Source organism: Lissotriton helveticus, chromosome 6 (genome assembly GCF_964261635.1).
Source record: "Lissotriton helveticus chromosome 6, aLisHel1.1, whole genome shotgun sequence".
Lineage (NCBI taxonomy): Eukaryota > Metazoa > Chordata > Amphibia > Caudata > Salamandridae > Lissotriton > Lissotriton helveticus.
In genome coordinates this window covers 2,039,819,608-2,039,836,217 of record NC_136067.1, presented here as the reverse complement: position 1 = coordinate 2,039,836,217, position 16,610 = coordinate 2,039,819,608, and the positions used below count along the sequence as shown (strand labels likewise).

Below are 16,610 nucleotides of genomic sequence, written 5' to 3'. Positions count from 1 at the left end.
ATTATTTCCTTGTGAGAGTTCACTTTCTTCCTACAAGTCAGACTACTTAGAATATGAAGAGCCTTCATCCCCCATTTCTTTAGAAGTTGGCATGACCAGTGGTTGACAACTCTAGACGGCGTTACCACTGGGGGTGGGGGCGGCGTACGAGGCGAAGGTGGAGGCAGAACAGGTGTAGCAGGTACTATGTGTGCAGCAGGCATAGGTTGCCCTGTTGGTAGCAAGAAAAGTAACCTTTGTAAATTGTCATTCATAGCAACATCGACAAGGATGCTCCAGGCACCTGAATGATCTCAAGTGGTCTACCATAATAGAAGAAAGGACTAGTGTTGACACCAATAGCCCTGATATTTGTCCTCTTCCTCCAAGATTTAATTCTCAAACTCCGGGACGTAACGCATGTCCAGTTGAGTAGGACTGTAGGCAATCTCTGAGGTGACTTGGTCTCTGCGGTCTGCCTCTAACTGGGAGTCCACACTATGGGTAGGTAGGCTTATGGTCAGTCTTTAGGAGGTGAAAAGGTAGCTTGCGTAGGAAAATCCATTGTCGAATGAGTTGTTGGCACTGTTACTGGATTTGTCTTGGTGTCATCTGGAAAGTAGACATATCCTGAGAGTGGTAGTAGGCAGTGTTGTTGTTTACAATGGTTTCATCAGACTGTGCTGCCGTTGTCAACTATGACCTTCTCATGGTCTTTGACGAGGCTCGTCCTATAATGTTAATGGGAATGATTCGCCATATTTTTTCTTCAGTCCAGAGGATCGCAGCTGAGTATGGACATCATAGCAACCAGACTCTTGAGCACTTTTTTTGCTCAGTTTGGAGTTTGGCCTTCCTGGAATGGTTTACAGAGGAAACTCTACTTTCCTGTGAAAAGGTGGCTGCAGGCACTTTAGATAAATCCATCTCTGGAAACTTTACACGTTACCTTTTTTTGTACTGCGTTTCTGGAAGTGATTCTTGGCGCACTTTTCATTGAATCCTTCCTAGATGAGGGGTCAACCCCCTTGGCAGGTGTGTATTTTTCTTTCTTTTCAACAAATACAGTCTCACCCTCCTCTCCAGACCTTCAGGGTCTTGTATTGAAAAGTCTGATAAGAGATTTCTTTTCACTGTGAAGTCATGATGACATTTGGTGACATCATAGGGGTTTCCCTGGACCAGAAAATGGGAATTGTCGAGAGCGAGAAAATGTATCCTAAAAAACACAACTTACAGTACTCTGAAAGCTGAAAGTAGAAATGGTAACAAGATAAGGTAATTGAGAGGTTAGAGCAAAGCTCTCCTTGGGGGCTTCCTCACCCACAACATGGGGTAGAAAAATGAGCTAAGGTGACATACAGGGGTAGAAGGAGATCTAGCCCTTCCACCTCACTGACTGAAGTTGGAACTGCTGCAACTGAGGTGGATGTGCTACTAAACAAACGTTACTGCTATTTAAGATTATCGAGTATTCCTAGCTTGATTACTGGGAATGATTCAATTATATGAAAGATCCAATGCTCAAGAGTACAAGTATTTGTAGAGCCTTGGAATGAAAGTGACTCCCAATCTGAAGGGGAGGAAGTAATAGATAAGATATTATTTATAAAGCAGTTTGAAAATAATCAGCTCAGAAGGGCTGGTGACCTCTTGATCCTCTGTTGCTATGTTGTCTCCTACGTCCTCATTGAAGAAACCTCTTCACCTAATGTCCTCATCTTCCACCACATCCTCTTCGCAGCAAGAAGAGTGTTCCTTCAGAATCTGCGTCTGAGATGTACATTAATTCTTAGTGACAACACCTAACTTGTCTGCAGAGGAATGGACACTCAAGTAGAAATCCACCAACCCAGCAGTAGTCGTAGTCAATACAAAAATCATCGAAGGACGGCATGCGGATAACGTCAGAAAATATTGCGGTTCTAACTAGGGAGTCAAGAGTTGCTGCACTGATGCGGAGGCCTTAGACAACATTGCGGATAAAGAAGGTGTAATGAATATGCTACTTACCAGTATGCATCTGTTCTTGGCATGTAGGGCTGCTAACATTCATATCTTATGCATAGATCGCCGCCTAGTGTTGGGTCCAGATGATTGCACATTGTTGTCCTGGAAGAGTCTTCGAAGTATCACGAGATAGGTGGCTCCTCCCCTGGACTACAGTGCGCATGGGCATCGACTCCATCCCCAGATTGTTTTTAGCCATTGTGGTAGAGATGGAGTGAAATAGTGTAAAGGATGTCCATGCTAATGATGAATGCAAGAGAGTATCTGCAGCCGCTACGGGCACCGTGGAGGAGGGCGGGCGATATGAATGTTAGCAGCCCTACATGCCAAGAACAGATGCATACTGGTAAGTAGCATATTCAGTTCGAGGCATGTGGGCTGCTAAATGAACAAGTTACTTACCTTCGGTAACGATATATCTGAAAGAAACAGTAGTTAGTATTAGATTCCTTACCTTAGAATATCCCCAGGCGTCAGTCTGGATACGGAAACTTTTGCGTAGCAGTACCCCTGCGCGTCGGTAGGCGTCGTCTGCAGGCGTCCCCTGCGGCTCCGCGCCGTCGGCGTCGTGCGCCGTGATGACGTCGCTGGAGTATATAGACGCGCCTCCGCGCGCTGACGTCAGTTCTTTGAACACAGCTTTTCCGCGCCAGAACACGCAGAGCCATGTGAGAACCAACACTGGTGCCATGTGAAACTAGGGCCCTGAAAGGGATGTCCTTAACCCTAGGTATCAGTTCGCAGAACAGGGAGGATGGGCGGGGCGGTAAGGAATCTAATACTAACTACTGTTTCTTACGGATATATCGTTACCGAAGGTAAATAACTTGTTCATCTGAAAGAAACAGGTTAGTATTAGATTCCTTACCTTAGAATAGATACCCCAGCAATACCAACCCCGGTGGTGGGTCTGCGAACCAATACAATCCTACACCAGAAAATCCTGGAGGACCGAACGGCCAAAGAAGCCGTCCCTCCGGACTTGACTGTCCAGGCAATAATGCCTCGCAAAGGTGTGCAGCGAGGCCCACGTAGCCGCCTGGCAAATGTCCTGCAAAGGGACTCCCCGGCCCAGGGCAGTAGTAGCCGCCGTGGCCCGAGTGGAATGGGCCCTCAGCCCAACAGGAGGCTCCTTCCGAGCCAAAGAGTAGCATGCTTTGATGCACAGGACGACCCACCGAGAGATGGTTCGTTTCTGTACCGCCCTTCCCTTCTTCTCACCCACGTAGCCAACAAACAGTTGGTCATCCACCCGGAACTGGCGTGTGCGATCCATATAAAATGAAAGCGCACGTTTTGGGTCCAGACGATGGAACCGCTCTTCATCTTTTGAAGGATGCGGAGGCGGGAAGGAGGAGGGTAAGGTGATGGACTGCCCAATGTGAAAAGCAGAAACCACTTTGGGCAGGAAAGAAGGTCTAGTCCTAAGAACCACCTTGTCAGGATGAACGGACAAGAAAGGAGGTTTAACAGAAAGAGCCTGGAGCTCACTCACTCTCCTGGCAGAGGTGATGGCAACCAGGAAGGCCGTCTTTAAAGTGAGAAGACGGAGAGGACAGGAATGAAGCAGCTCAAAGGGAGCACACATCAAGAATGTCAGAACCAGGTTCAAGTCCCACTGAGGCATCACGAACGGAGCAGGTGGATACATGTGCGTGATGCCTTTCAAGAATCTCAGTACAATAGGGGACTTGAATAAAGATGGCTGATCAGGTAGCCTTAAGAAGGCGGAAAGGGCAGACAGATAGCCCTTGATAGTGCCCAGAGCAGAGCCCTGCTGGGCAAGGGAAAGAAGGAAGAGGAGAACCTCGGAAAGAGGGGCAGAAAGGGGATCCACAGCCTTTGCTGTGCACCATGCCACAAATCTGTTCCACCGGCAGGCGTATACCGACTTTGTGGAGGGACGCCTGGCTGCCAGAATCACATCACAGACTTCAGGAGGCAAGTCAAATGGCATCAACTGTCGCCGCTCAATCTCCAAGCATGGAGGTGGAGACTGGACAGGTTCGGGTGGAGGACCGTCCCCTGCTGCTGCGACAGACGGTCCTCCTGAAGGGGCAGGCGGATCGAGGGACCGACTGACATGCTGAGTAGCTCGGGATACCAGTACCTTCGAGCCCAGTCCGGAGCCACAAGGATAACTTGGGCCCGGTCGCGCCTGATCTTCTTCAGCACTCTGGGCAGAAGTGGTATAGGCGGAAAGGCGTACAACAGACCGCAACTCCACTCGCGCCGAAAGGCGTCGCCGAGCGAGTGCCGTCTTGGAAACTCCAACGCGCAGAACTGATGACATTGCGCGTTCTCTTCTGTGGCGAATAGATCTAACCAAGGCTCTCCCCATTGCAGAAAGAGGCCTCTCGCCACGTCCGAGTTCAGACGCCATTCGTGATCCACCGAGCACCGACGGCTGAGTTCGTCCGCCCTGGCGTTCAGAGAACCTGCCAGGTGTTGAACCGTCAGAGTCACGCCCTGACGTTCCAGCCATTGCCAGAGACGCAGGGCCTCCTGGCAAAGGGTCCACGACCCCACACCGCCCTGTTTGTTGCAGTACCACATGGCGGTGGTGTTGTCCGTGAACACCTGCACTACACTCCCGTTGACAAAGGGGAGGAATGCCTTCAGTGCTAGGCGAATCGCCCGCAGCTCCAACATGTTGATATGGAGCCGGGACTCCGCCGGAGACCAGATGCCTCTGATCTCCGCCTCTCCCAAGTGGCCACCCCAGCCCTGGAGGGACGCGTCCGTCACAACCACGTGCTCCGGTTGGGGAAGGGAGAGGGATCTGTCTCTGACCCAATCGCGGTCCGTAAGCCACCACTGCAACTGTCTCGCAGTGCCCTCCGAGATCAGGGCATGGTCGGAAAGGTTGCCCTGATGCTGGGCCCACTGAAACTTCAGGTCCCACTGCAGAGCCCGCATCCGCCATCTGGCGTGATGCACCAGAAGGATGCAGGAGGCCATCAGCCCCAGAAGCCGCAGCGTCAACCTGACCGAAACCCGGGATAACGGCTGAAAGATGGGAATCAAGGCCTGGATATCCCGGACCCGCCGTTCCGGAGGATAAACCCGAAACTGCGCCGAGTCGAGAACCGCTCCGATGAAAAGGAGCTTTTGAGAGGGACACAGGTGTGATTTCGGCACATTGATGGAAAACCCCAGCTCGTGCAGGAGGTCTGCCGTCATCTGGAGGTGGTGGACGACTGTGTGGGGCGAGCCCGCCTTCAACAACCAGTCGTCGAGGTAGGGGAAGACTGAAACCCCTAACCGGCGCAGATGAGCTGCGACCACCGCCATCACCTTCGTGAACACCCGTGGGGCGCTGGTAAGGCCGAATGGGAGCACGATAAACTGAAAGTGCTCGTGGCCTACCGTGAACCGCAGGTAACGCCGGTGGGCCGGCAGGACGGGGATGTGAAAATACGCATCCTGCAAGTCCAACGCTACCATCCAGTCTTGCGGGTCTAGAGCAGCCAAGACCTGAGCCAAAGTCAACATCTTGAACTTCTCCTTCCGGAGGAAGCCGTTGACGTTCCGTAGGTCCAAGATAGGACGTAGGCCCCCTTTGTCCTTCTTGGGCACCAGAAAGTAGTGGGAGTAGCAACCACACCCTACTTCTGGCCCAGGAACGCGCTCGATGGCCCCCTTGGCCAAGAGGGCCGTAACTTCCTCCTGCAGAAGTGTCAAGTGGTCCCCCGACACACGGTGGTTCTGCGGTGGCATGGCTGGAGGAGAGGTCTCGAAGGGGAGGGAGTAGCCCCTTCGGACGAGCTGCAGCACCCACCTGTCCGATGTGATAGTGCGCCAGCGGGAGTGGTGATGGCGAACCCTGCCACCCACTGGCGTCACATGGGCCTGAAAGCTCGGACTAGGAGGATTTGGAGGCTGCTGCGGGGGGAGGTGTGGACTGACCTCGCCGCTGTCCCCGACCGCCACCACGGCGGAATCCACGGCCGCCACCGCGCTGAGGAGCGTTCTGCGGTGCGTGGCTGGCAGCACGTGTGGGACCGCCCCTTCCGTGGCCACGAAAGGAGCGAAACGAACCCGTTTGCTGGCGCTGGGTCGAGAGACCCAAGGACTTGGCCGTGACCCTGGAGTCCTTGAAGCGCTCAAGCGCGTTGTCCGCTTTGTCGCCGAACAGGCGACTGCCATCGAATGGCATGTCCATCAGGGCATTCTGGACATCCGGCGAGAAGTTGGCGGATCTCAGCCAAGCATGGCGACGAATCGCCACCGTCGTGGACATTGCTCTGCCCAGCGAGTCGGTCGTGTCAAGACCACACCGTATGGAGTACCTCGCCGCGTCTCGGCCTTCAACCAAAGCCTGGCCGAGCTTGTCCCGTACCTCCTGCGGGCATTGCGGCAGGCACTCTGCGACCGTATCCCACAGAGAGTGGGTATAGCGGCCCAAGAGGCACGCGGTGTTGCAAGACCGCAGTCCCGCACTCAGGGACGAGAAGACCTTCTTGCCGTACTGATCATACCGCTTAGATTCCCGATCGGGCGGGGCCGTCGGGAATGCGGACTGGGAAGTGGAGGCCTGGATCACCAGACTCTCAGGGGAGGGATGGGTAGACAGGAAGGCAGGGTCGTCCGCACACGGACGGTGGCGCCTGGCAACGTTCCAATCAACAGGTGAACCGGAAGCGGGCCTGGACCACGTGCCCAAAAGGACATCCGTCAAGGCGTCATTAAATGGCAGCAGAGGCTCCTGTGGACATGACTGCGGTTTGAATACCTCGGTGAGGATGTTAGGCTTCACCTTAGCGACGGGGAGCTCAAGGCGCAAAGCCTTGGCAGCCCTCATCAGTACCACCGAATAGGCAGCCACAGCCTCCGACGCCACAGTGGGGGGCGAGACAAACCCAGGGTTAGGCGATTCGTCCAGACCACTGGCCTCACCCAAGTCACCTACCCAGTCCACGTCGTACTGGCATGCTCGTGACAGAGGGTCCTCAGACCCCTCCCAACCCTCTCCATAATCGTCCTCATCGCCATAGTTTGAGTCAACGATATAGACCGGCTCCTCGGAGCCAATGGGCCCCAACGGCGCCGGACTCGGCGTCGGACGATGCCGGTCCGACTCCGCGTCCGGAGTTGGAGAGGGAATGGGGGTGGCGCCATGCGGCGCCGGCGCTCCGAAGCCGGCCGGAACCGGCGTCGGAGGCACGGCACCGCGCGGAGGCGGCACCACGGGTTGCCCCGATGGAATCGGCGCCAGAGAGGCCGGTTGACCAGCCGGCGACGACCCTGAAGGGCCCAGCGGCGCCGGGGCCGGAACCGCCGGCGGCATCGGGGCAGGTGCACCCGAACCGCTCGGGCCCCCAGACGGGACCGACGGGCCCGCAGGCGCCGTAGGCCCCGCCGGAGGAGAAAGGGGCCTAATGGCCATGAGGAACTCTTCTACCTCTTCACGCGACGCGCCTTGCCCAGGGACCGGCGGGTATGGAGCAGGCGGCGTCGGCGACCCACGCGGGGCCGCGGCCACCCGAACCCCCGGCCGCATCGCGGGGGAGTCGGGGGTATGATGGTGACGCCCCGACTTCTTGTGTCGCTTACCTGAGGAACCGGAGGAATGGTGACGACTTCCGGAGCGCTCGTGGCGGCTCCGCGACCGCTCCCTCGACCGCTCCCTCGACCTCCGTCCGGACCGGGACCGCTCTCGACGTGGGGCCGTCACCCGGAGCTCGATCAGCTTGCGGGACCGCTCCCGTCTAGCCTTGCCCGTCAAGGCCCGGCAGTCGACGCAAGACTCCACGTCGTGGTCCGCGCCCAGACACCGGAGGCAGAGTCGATGGTGGTCGGTGACCGACATCAGGCGGTCGCACCCGTCGCAACTTTTAAAACCGGGCATCCTACCGGCACCTGAAAGAGTTATAGTTAACAAAAACTTAGGTCAAAAGACCGGAGTACTGCTCTTCGGATCTGCGCTAACTGGCGCGGAAAAAAGAAGAACTGACGTCAGCGCGCGGAGGCGGCGTCTATATACTCCAGCGACGTCATCACGGCGCACGACGCCGACGACGCGGAGCCGCAGGGGACGCCTGCAGACGACGCCTACCGACGCGCAGGGGTACTGCTACGCAAAAGTTTCCGGATCCAGACTGACACCTGGGGATATTCTAAGGTAAGGAATCTAATACTAACCTGTTTCTTTCAGATTCATATCTTATGCATAGAATACACAGCAGTCCCTCCATTAAGGGCGGTTGCCCGTGCCAGCTGCAGAAGCTTGAAAAAGTGTCTTGAGAACAGCCTGTCCTACAGCTGCCTGCTGTTTGGAATGCACATCTACACAGTAATGTTTGGTAAATGTGTGTGGTGTAGACCATGTGGCTGCTCTACAAATGTCTTCTAAGGGAATGTTCCCCAGGAAAGCCATGGAGGCCCCCAATTTGCGTGTGGAGTGCGCCTTTGGGGGTATTGTTAAAGTACGTTTAGCCTTTTGATAACAGATTTGAATGCACTTAACAATCCATCTGGCTATTCCTGCTTTGGAAATGGGGTTGCCTTTGTGCTGTGCTGAGAAGGCAACAAAAAGTTGTTGTGTCTTCCTAAAGTGTTGTGTTCTGTCAATGTAGTACATTAACGCCCTCCTAACGTCTAACGTATGAAGCATTCTTTCTGCTACGGTTTGTGGGTTTTGGAAGAATGCAGGCAGGTCAATAGTTTGGTTGATATGAAACTGTGACACCACCTTAGGAAGGAATTTGGGGTTAGTGCGGAGCACTACCCTGTTGGAATGTATTTGGATGAATGGCTCTTGGATTGTGAGCGCCTGCAGCTCACTAACACGTCTGAGCGATGTGATAGCAATGAGAAAAGCCACTTTCCATGTTAGAAACTGAATTTCGCAGGAGTGCAGTGGCTCAAAAGGTGGGCCCATCAGCCTAGTGAGGACCACATTGAGGTTCCACACTGGAGCTGGTGGTGTTCTTGGAGGAATGACTCGCTTCAGTCCCTCTAGGAAGGCTTTAATGGCAGGCACCCTGAAAACAGAGAGATGTTGCCTATTCTGGAGATAAGCCGCTATGGCGGATAAATGTATCCGAATGGAAGCGTACGCTAGATTGCATTTGTAAAGATGTAACAAATAGCAGATGATGTTAGGGATGGATGCATCTAGCGGGTTGATATTGTTGTCTGTACAGTAAATGACAAACCGCTTCCATTTTGCTGCATAGCAAGCTCTGGTCGTGGGCTTCATTGCCTCCCGGATGATGTCCATGCATTCTGGAGGCAGGTTGAGGTAGCCAAACTCCAAGACTTCAGGAGCCAGATCGCCAGATTGAGCTGTTGCGGATCTGGATGCTGAATGTCGCCATGGTTCTGCGTCAAGAGCCTGGACGTGAGATGCAGCCTTTGATGCGGTACCACGGAAAGTTCTAGAAACGTGGTGTACCATGGTTGGCGTGCCCATGTTGGAGCAACCAGGATGAGAGTCATCGAGTGTTGCTTTAGCTTTCTTGCCACCAGCGGAATGAGAGGCGCTGGGGAAAAGCGTATGCAAATTTGCCTGACCAGTTCATCCATATCGCATTCCCCTGCGATTCCGGGTGAGGGAACCTGGCGGCAAAGCGTTGGCATTTTGCGTTTCCCTTGTGGCAAACAGGTCTATCTCTGGATGACCCCACTGCTGGAAGTACGGGTGGAGTACTGATGGATGTATCTCCCACTCGTGCATTTGATGGCTGTATCTGCTGAGCAGATCCGCCATCTGATTGTCCTTGCCTGGGAGGTGTTCCGCCATGAGAAAAATGTTCCTCTGAATGGCCCACTTCCACATGCTCTGAGCCAGATGAGAAAGCTGTGGTGAGTGAGTACCTCCCTGTTTTTGGATGTAGTACATGGCTGTCATGTTGTCCGTCCGGATCAACACGACTTTGTTGCACAAATGTACTGTGAAGGACTTTATCGCCATGAAGATTGCCATCAATTCCAGGTAGTTGATGTGCAACTTCTGCTGCTGGGTGGACCACAGTCCCTGCACAGTGTAGTGGAGCACATGAGCTCCCCACCCTTGGAGAGATGCGTCCGTTGTTAGGATTATCTGTGGCACTGGCTCTTGGAACGGTCGTCCCTTGCAAAGGTTGTGTGGATTCCACCAATGCAGAGAGTTGTATGCCCGACCGGTCACCAACACTAGGTCTGTCAGTTGTCCCCGAGCCTGTGTCCACTGATTTGCCAAGCATTCTTGGAGCGGACGCATGTGCAACCTCGCGTGCGGTACTATGAAGATGCAGGAGGCCATCATGCCTATCAACTGCATGAACACTCTCGCTGGCAGGGAGTGTTGCGGTCTGAACTTTTGGATCAGCGACTGAATGCTGTTGATTCTGACTGGGTTTGGCTGAGCCATAGCAGTCAGGGTGTTTGTTGCGCCCAGATACTGCCGCACATGGTGTGGTTGAAGGTGCGACTTTGGGTAGTTGAGCGAGAACCCCAGACTGTGAAGGAGTTGAATAGTGTGGGACATGTCTGCGGCGCACTGTTGTTCTGACTTTGCTTGAACAAGCCAGTCGTCTAGGTACGGGTAGACATGTATATTCTGTCTCCTGAGGTGCGCCGCCACTGTCGCCAGACACTTTGTAAACACTCTGGGGGCAGTAGTCACCCCGAAGGGTAGGACTTTGAACTGATAGTGCCTGTTTTGAATGGTGAACCTGAGGTATTTTCTGTGAGATGGGTGGAGTGGGATGTGGAAATAAGCATCCTTGAGGTCCAAGGTTGCTAGGAAGTCCCCTTGATTGAGCAGGGGGAAGAATTTGTTGCAGTGTCAGCATGTGAAAGTGTTCTGACAGTATGTACATGTTGAGGGGGCGTAGATCCAGAATAGGTCTGAGGGATCCGTCTTTTTTTGGGATGAGGAAGTACAGGGAATAGACCCCCGTGCCTTCCTCTTCCACTGGTACGAGCTCGATTGCGCCTTTTTGCAGCATCACCAGGACTTCCTGCTGCAATAAGTGCAAGTGCTCTGCCGACATAGGCCGGTGTCTTGGGGGAATGTTGGGAGGAGTGGATGTTAACTCCCAACAGTAACCGTACTGGATAGGTTTTGTCACCCACCTGTCTGTGGTGATGGGTGTCCAGACTGGCAGGAACTGCTGGAGTCTCCCCCCGACAGGTGTTGTATGGTCGGGGGGCAGTGACAGAGAGTCACTGCTTGTTGGCGGCAGAGGAACGGGAGTTGTTCCCTCTGCCTCTGCCCTTGGCACTGTTACCTCTGTAACCCCCTCTACCCTGCTTGGGGTACGAGGATTGTGCACCAGCCTTTGTGAATTGTGTTTGTTGACCCAAGTGTCCTCTGGTAACACCACGTGCTCCTGAGCGACGAAAAGTGCTGCCCCTGAATTGTTGTGACTGAAGCGCCCCCATGGACTTAGCAGTCTCGTTGTCCTTCTTAATCTTTTCAAGGGTGGTGTCTACATCTGGACCAAACAGTCTGTCAGGATTGACGGGCTGGTTGAGTATTGTAGTTTGAATGTCAGGCTTAAATCCAGATATACGAAGCCAAGCTTGTCGCCTTAACATGACGCTAGTGTTAATTCCCCTTGCCGCTGTATCTGCTACATCAAGTGCACACTTTATTGCAGCGTTTGGGATAAGCTTGCCCTCTTGTATAAGCATTTCGGCTGCTTCCTTAAACTCATCAGGTAGGTGTTGAAGGAGCTGTTCTAGGGTGTCGTAATGCGCCCTATCGTAGCGTGCCAATAGTGCCTGTGTGTTTGCTATACGCCATACATTGGCAGCTTGCGCAGCCACCCTCTTGCCGGATGCCTCAAGCACTTTCGACTCCTTGTCTGGGGGAGGAGCTTCACCCGCCGTTTGGGAGTTTGCCCTCTTGCGGGCATTGGCAACCACCAACGAGTCCAGAGGCAACTGTCCTCGAATATATGCAGGATCTCCAGGTGCTGGCCTGTATTTTTTCTCGATACGTGGGTAGACCACTCTTGCCCTGGTAGGTTCTTTAAAGATCTCTGGGGCATGTTTAAGGACACCTTTGAGCATAGGAAGTATTTTAACTGTTCTTTCTGAGACAGAGAAAGTGTCGAACAAAAAATCTTCCTCCACAGGGTCAGCATGCATGTCCACATCATGATTTGCTGCTGCCCGCTCTATTAAAGCATTAAATGCTGCAGAATCCTCTGTTGGAGATGTACGTGTCCCAAAACCTTGTGGATCGTGTACCACCTGATGTCCACCTTGGTCCCCAGTGTCGTCATATGAGTCCTGCTGAACATCAGGGTCATTGTCAACTGGGAAATTGTATTGGTCATCTTGTTCACCATCCTCTCCTCCTGATTGGTTGGGTGAAGGAGATGGACTTCTTCTTGGTGGTGGCAGAATAGGTTCAACAAGGGCAGGAATGTCCTGTGCCGGCCTCTTCTTCTTTAGTGGAATAACATAGGATTCCAGTGGTTGGGAAGTGATTTTCCTCTTGTAGAGGGTTAATTTCCCTGTCTGGGCATCGATGTAATGCTCAGATTGTTCTTCTAAGGCTTGATGTTGATCCGAGCGTCCCTTTTGCGTCGAAGGATCCGACGTGTTAGCGATTTTCGGCACCGATCTTGGTGCAAATGCTTTCGGTGCCACCCTAGGTGGCAGAGTGTAGAGAAGCTTGGTCGAGGTCTTTGGAGGCGAAGCCGTTGACGACAAAGTCTTCTCCCGAATACGTTTGAGGGAGTCGGTCACCTGCTTTGTGAAGGAGGCCGAGGGTTTGGTAACCGACGGCCGATGTTCGGTGGCGTCGGAGTCCCTCGGTGTGGACGAGATTTGCGTCGACGAATCTTCGGCTGCAACGTGTTGCGGCTCCGTTGGAGGCTTTGGCGCCGGTGCTGCCGTAGTGCCTGCGGCCTTCGGGACGTGGCTTTTAGTCGACTTTGATTCGCCTGCGCGTTTACTTGATGGCGCCGTAGGAGCGTCCGAAGGCGTGTCAACAGTCTTAGATGTCCGTGCCGGAGCAACCGTGCTCGACACTTGATGGACGTCCTTCTTAGAGGATGGCTCTTTGTGCACCTTTTGCGACGCTGTCGACTTGACAGCCTTCTTCGACTTCGGCGGGCCTGAGGACGACTGAGTCGATGAAGGAGCAGGCTTCGATACTTTTTGTTGGACGCCGGCCATTTTAGGTGTTGTCGAATCCGAAGGTTTCGGTTTCGATTTTGGCTTGACGTCGGCCATCTTTGGTGCCGTCGAATGCAAAGGTTTTGGTTTCGATATCTGAGATGGCGGCTCCGCTTGAGTGTCCGTGGCCGGGCCAGAAGGCGGGGCCGGGGATAGCGGTGCAGGGTCGTGGGTAAGGCCGAGTGGCGATCCCGTGACCTGAGCCTGAGAAAAGTAGACTTCGCGGCATAGCTCTTCCTCTGAGCTATCTTCCGCGGCCCCATAAACTTCTTCGTCGTCCCCTACCTCCACGACGTCTTCAAGGTCTTGGCCCTGTCCTTCGACATGTTCCTTGGTATCGGCCTGGACCTCCGTCGATGGTGGTGAAATCTGTAGATGATGGCTAACGCCGTCTTCCGCGGGGTCGTCGGATATGTCGTCGGGTGCCGGCGCCGCTCGCTGGGCCTCGAGGCGCGCCGCGCGCCGATGCTTGAGCGTCTTCTTGGACCTGAACTTTGAGCAGGCCATGCAGTTTTCTTCGTTGTGGTCCGGTGATAGGCATTTATTACAGACCGGATGCACATCGATATGTGGATATTTGGATCCACAGACGGGGCAGAACTTGAACGGGCTCCGCTCCATGTTAAGTTCGTCGGGTCTTGCTGCGACGAGAGGGCCTCGATCGAAGAGTTACTCGACTCCGTAGATGCCCGGCTCAGAGAGTCGGACGACGGCCGAGACCGTACGCAAACAATACCGACGCAGGTAAAGAAGGCCTTTTGGCCTTAAGAACAAAGTTTTTTCGGTTCCGACACGGAGACGTCGAAACCACATCCGAACCCAATGGCGGAAAAAAACAATCTGGGGATGGAGTCGATGCCCATGCGCACTGTAGTCCAGGGGAGGAGCCACCTATCTCGTGATACTTCGAAGACTCTTCCAGGACAACAATGTGCAATCATCCGGACCCAACACTAGGCGGCGATCTATGCATAAGATATGAATTTAGCAGCCCACATGCCTCGAACACAAAGCATGTTCATCTGCTGATGGTGTAGCAAAAAGCAACTGAACAAACTAGCCATCAACAAAGTTCTGGACATTGAAGCGTTGCTCAAAGATGTCACCTTAAATTGGTGGGGCAGTCACATTGAGATGTTGTAGCTTAGGAAGCAGGAGGCCAACCTTCGGCCTGCACCCTATGGGCAGTGGACATGGCTGATTTGCTAACCCTGACAAAGTCTCTGAAGAAGATTTTGTCTTTGTGGCATGCATTTTTAAGTTGAGCTTCCTCTTTTCCACAGAACTTGAACTGGGTGTCGACTCCTTATCTGATGGAATTTCTTTAATGATCTCCAAGAGTTCTGGACAAGTAGGAATAGCATTGGCCACATTTCTTGGCACTGTGACATAAATCAAGACAAATACATTGTTTATGGAGCACTGGTGAAGATCTTCATCTTCACATGTGTTGCCAGTCCTAAAAAAGTTTTTGGGTAATTAAAGCTGTCTTGATCATCTTGATAAGATCAGTGAACTCCTGACCCACACTTCGCTCAATAAAAGACAAAAGCTATCTATTATGTTGGAAAAGGAGGAGGAATATCCCCAAAACTGAATCACAGAGAACAAACTGCAGACATTTAAAAAAATTAAACAACTGGAAGCAGTTTCATAGGATTCCCTTACACATGACAGTTGAAAATCTGTGCTATAGACATCAGAGGTGAGTGGAAGGTTACGCCTTACACTTTACTAGCAACAATTTGGTTCATGCAATGAGGTGGAAAGATTGCATTAAGTGCAGTGTTAAATTAGTTTTTACTGTACACTGTGATTTCAATATTTCTTACTAAGGAATCCCACTCCTATGACAGAGGGCAATTCAATGTGAAATATGAACAATCCAATGCTGAAGGTGGAAGTTTCAAAGAAAGGTAACAAAATTCTCTAAGTAACAGAGTCTCTAAAAAGGAGAAGAAAACATTGAAGAAAAAAGAATTGAATTTTAGGAAAGCAAGATAGCAACAAAAATTGCTTAAATAGTTGAAGTACAGGCGGACAAACTGCTTTCTGCACAGGTAGGAACTTGGCTAGCTCACATTTTAAGTGCAGCATGTTTTAAGAAGCTTATTCTGGCTCTGCCTAAGGCTACAGGCATTCCCAATCAGTTGTGAATGAGAAAGTGCAGGACTACAGAAAATTAAGCTAAACAGTAGCTCCTTTATTTAGATGCAGACACTGCTATCAAATATTGCACATTGAAAACCAAACAAATGGCACAGTATCCCCTTTACCTTTCTGGAAGTTCCATTCCATGATTCAGAAAGGTGATTCAACAGCAACCTAGAAAAAAACAGAACTAGTTACTTAAGGTTAAGAGGACATAGTATCAACTGGTAATAGCACCAGCATCATCTTTTCCATAATTTAGGTGTCTTGTGCCATCTTGTGGTAGACTGAAAAAGTGTTGCATTGTTTTAAAATTTGGAAGTCAAAAGATATCCGACATGCGTTCTTTCTTCCATCCAACCCATTCCATACACCACACCAGGTTTGATTCTGAATATTTGAGTGATGCAACAGAACATGATAATTTGCAGAATCAAGCTGTAGCAACAGTTTTCTAGGACACAATCATGAGGCAAAGAGGACAAACAACATTCTTGCTTCAGACAAACTAATTCCTTCCTTTCAGTCCTTCACAATCAGGTGCCTACAACCACAACCAGAATCAGAAAGAGGACCCAAAAAGGAAGCAGTCGGTTAAAAAAAAGTTTAATAAAGCCCTAGTTTGAGCTTTTCTTTGCATGCACACATCCAAGTACATGAGCTCAACAAGGCAGATGCTCCAAAGAGAAGTATGGGTAGGTATTAAGAAAAGAGACAGCAAAGACTGACAGCATAAGAATTACCATGCAATAATTACTCCTTACTCAATTATCCTGCTCACACCTCCACCTTCCCAACTGGAAAACGGTCATTTACAAATTGCTAAAAATTGTGGACGCGCGAGACAGACGAAGGCCACTAGGATTCAAGCAGATCAGTTATATAGCAGTTCTTGGCAGAAAGCTGCATTTTTTCTAGAAGACAGATCTAAGGTCTAATGCCTACAAGCAGCATTTGGAGTGGCACTGGTTGCTATTTTATAAGTGTCTGTAATCAAAACAAGTCTTTGAAAGGCACCAATATTATTCTGGAGGTATGAGAACAGAATGCTCTTTGAGGAGCTCGAGAACAGAGTTCTCTTTGAGGAGCTCGAAAACGGAATTTGGTACAACATGGAGGTACAATAGTTTAACTGGCAACCGAGGCTTTGAATGGCGTATGTCCAAATACATTGTCAGAAATATGAAAATTAAGTTAAATGTCATCAACCAGAGATGGATGGGATGTAGGCATTAACAAAATTAGAACAAACATTGGCAAAGCCAATAGGTCTGGCATTGACCACCAGTCTTCAGCAAATCTTGTTTGGTCATGGCTTTTGCTAAACTTTATTGTTTGGGCAAAAAGAT

General features: G+C 51.6%; 1 protein-coding gene across 1 annotated transcript in view; it reads right to left on the bottom strand.

Annotated features, from left to right (window-relative positions):
- The window catches only part of TMEM214 (transmembrane protein 214), a 418,213-nt gene that overhangs the window by 213,296 nt on the left and 188,307 nt on the right, over positions 1 to 16,610 (bottom strand). Inside the window, exon 11 of the mRNA XM_078650054.1 lies at positions 15,387 to 15,435. Coding sequence (XP_078506180.1) covers positions 15,387 to 15,435 — 49 coding nt within the window. The remainder of the gene's footprint in view (positions 1 to 15,386; positions 15,436 to 16,610) is intronic.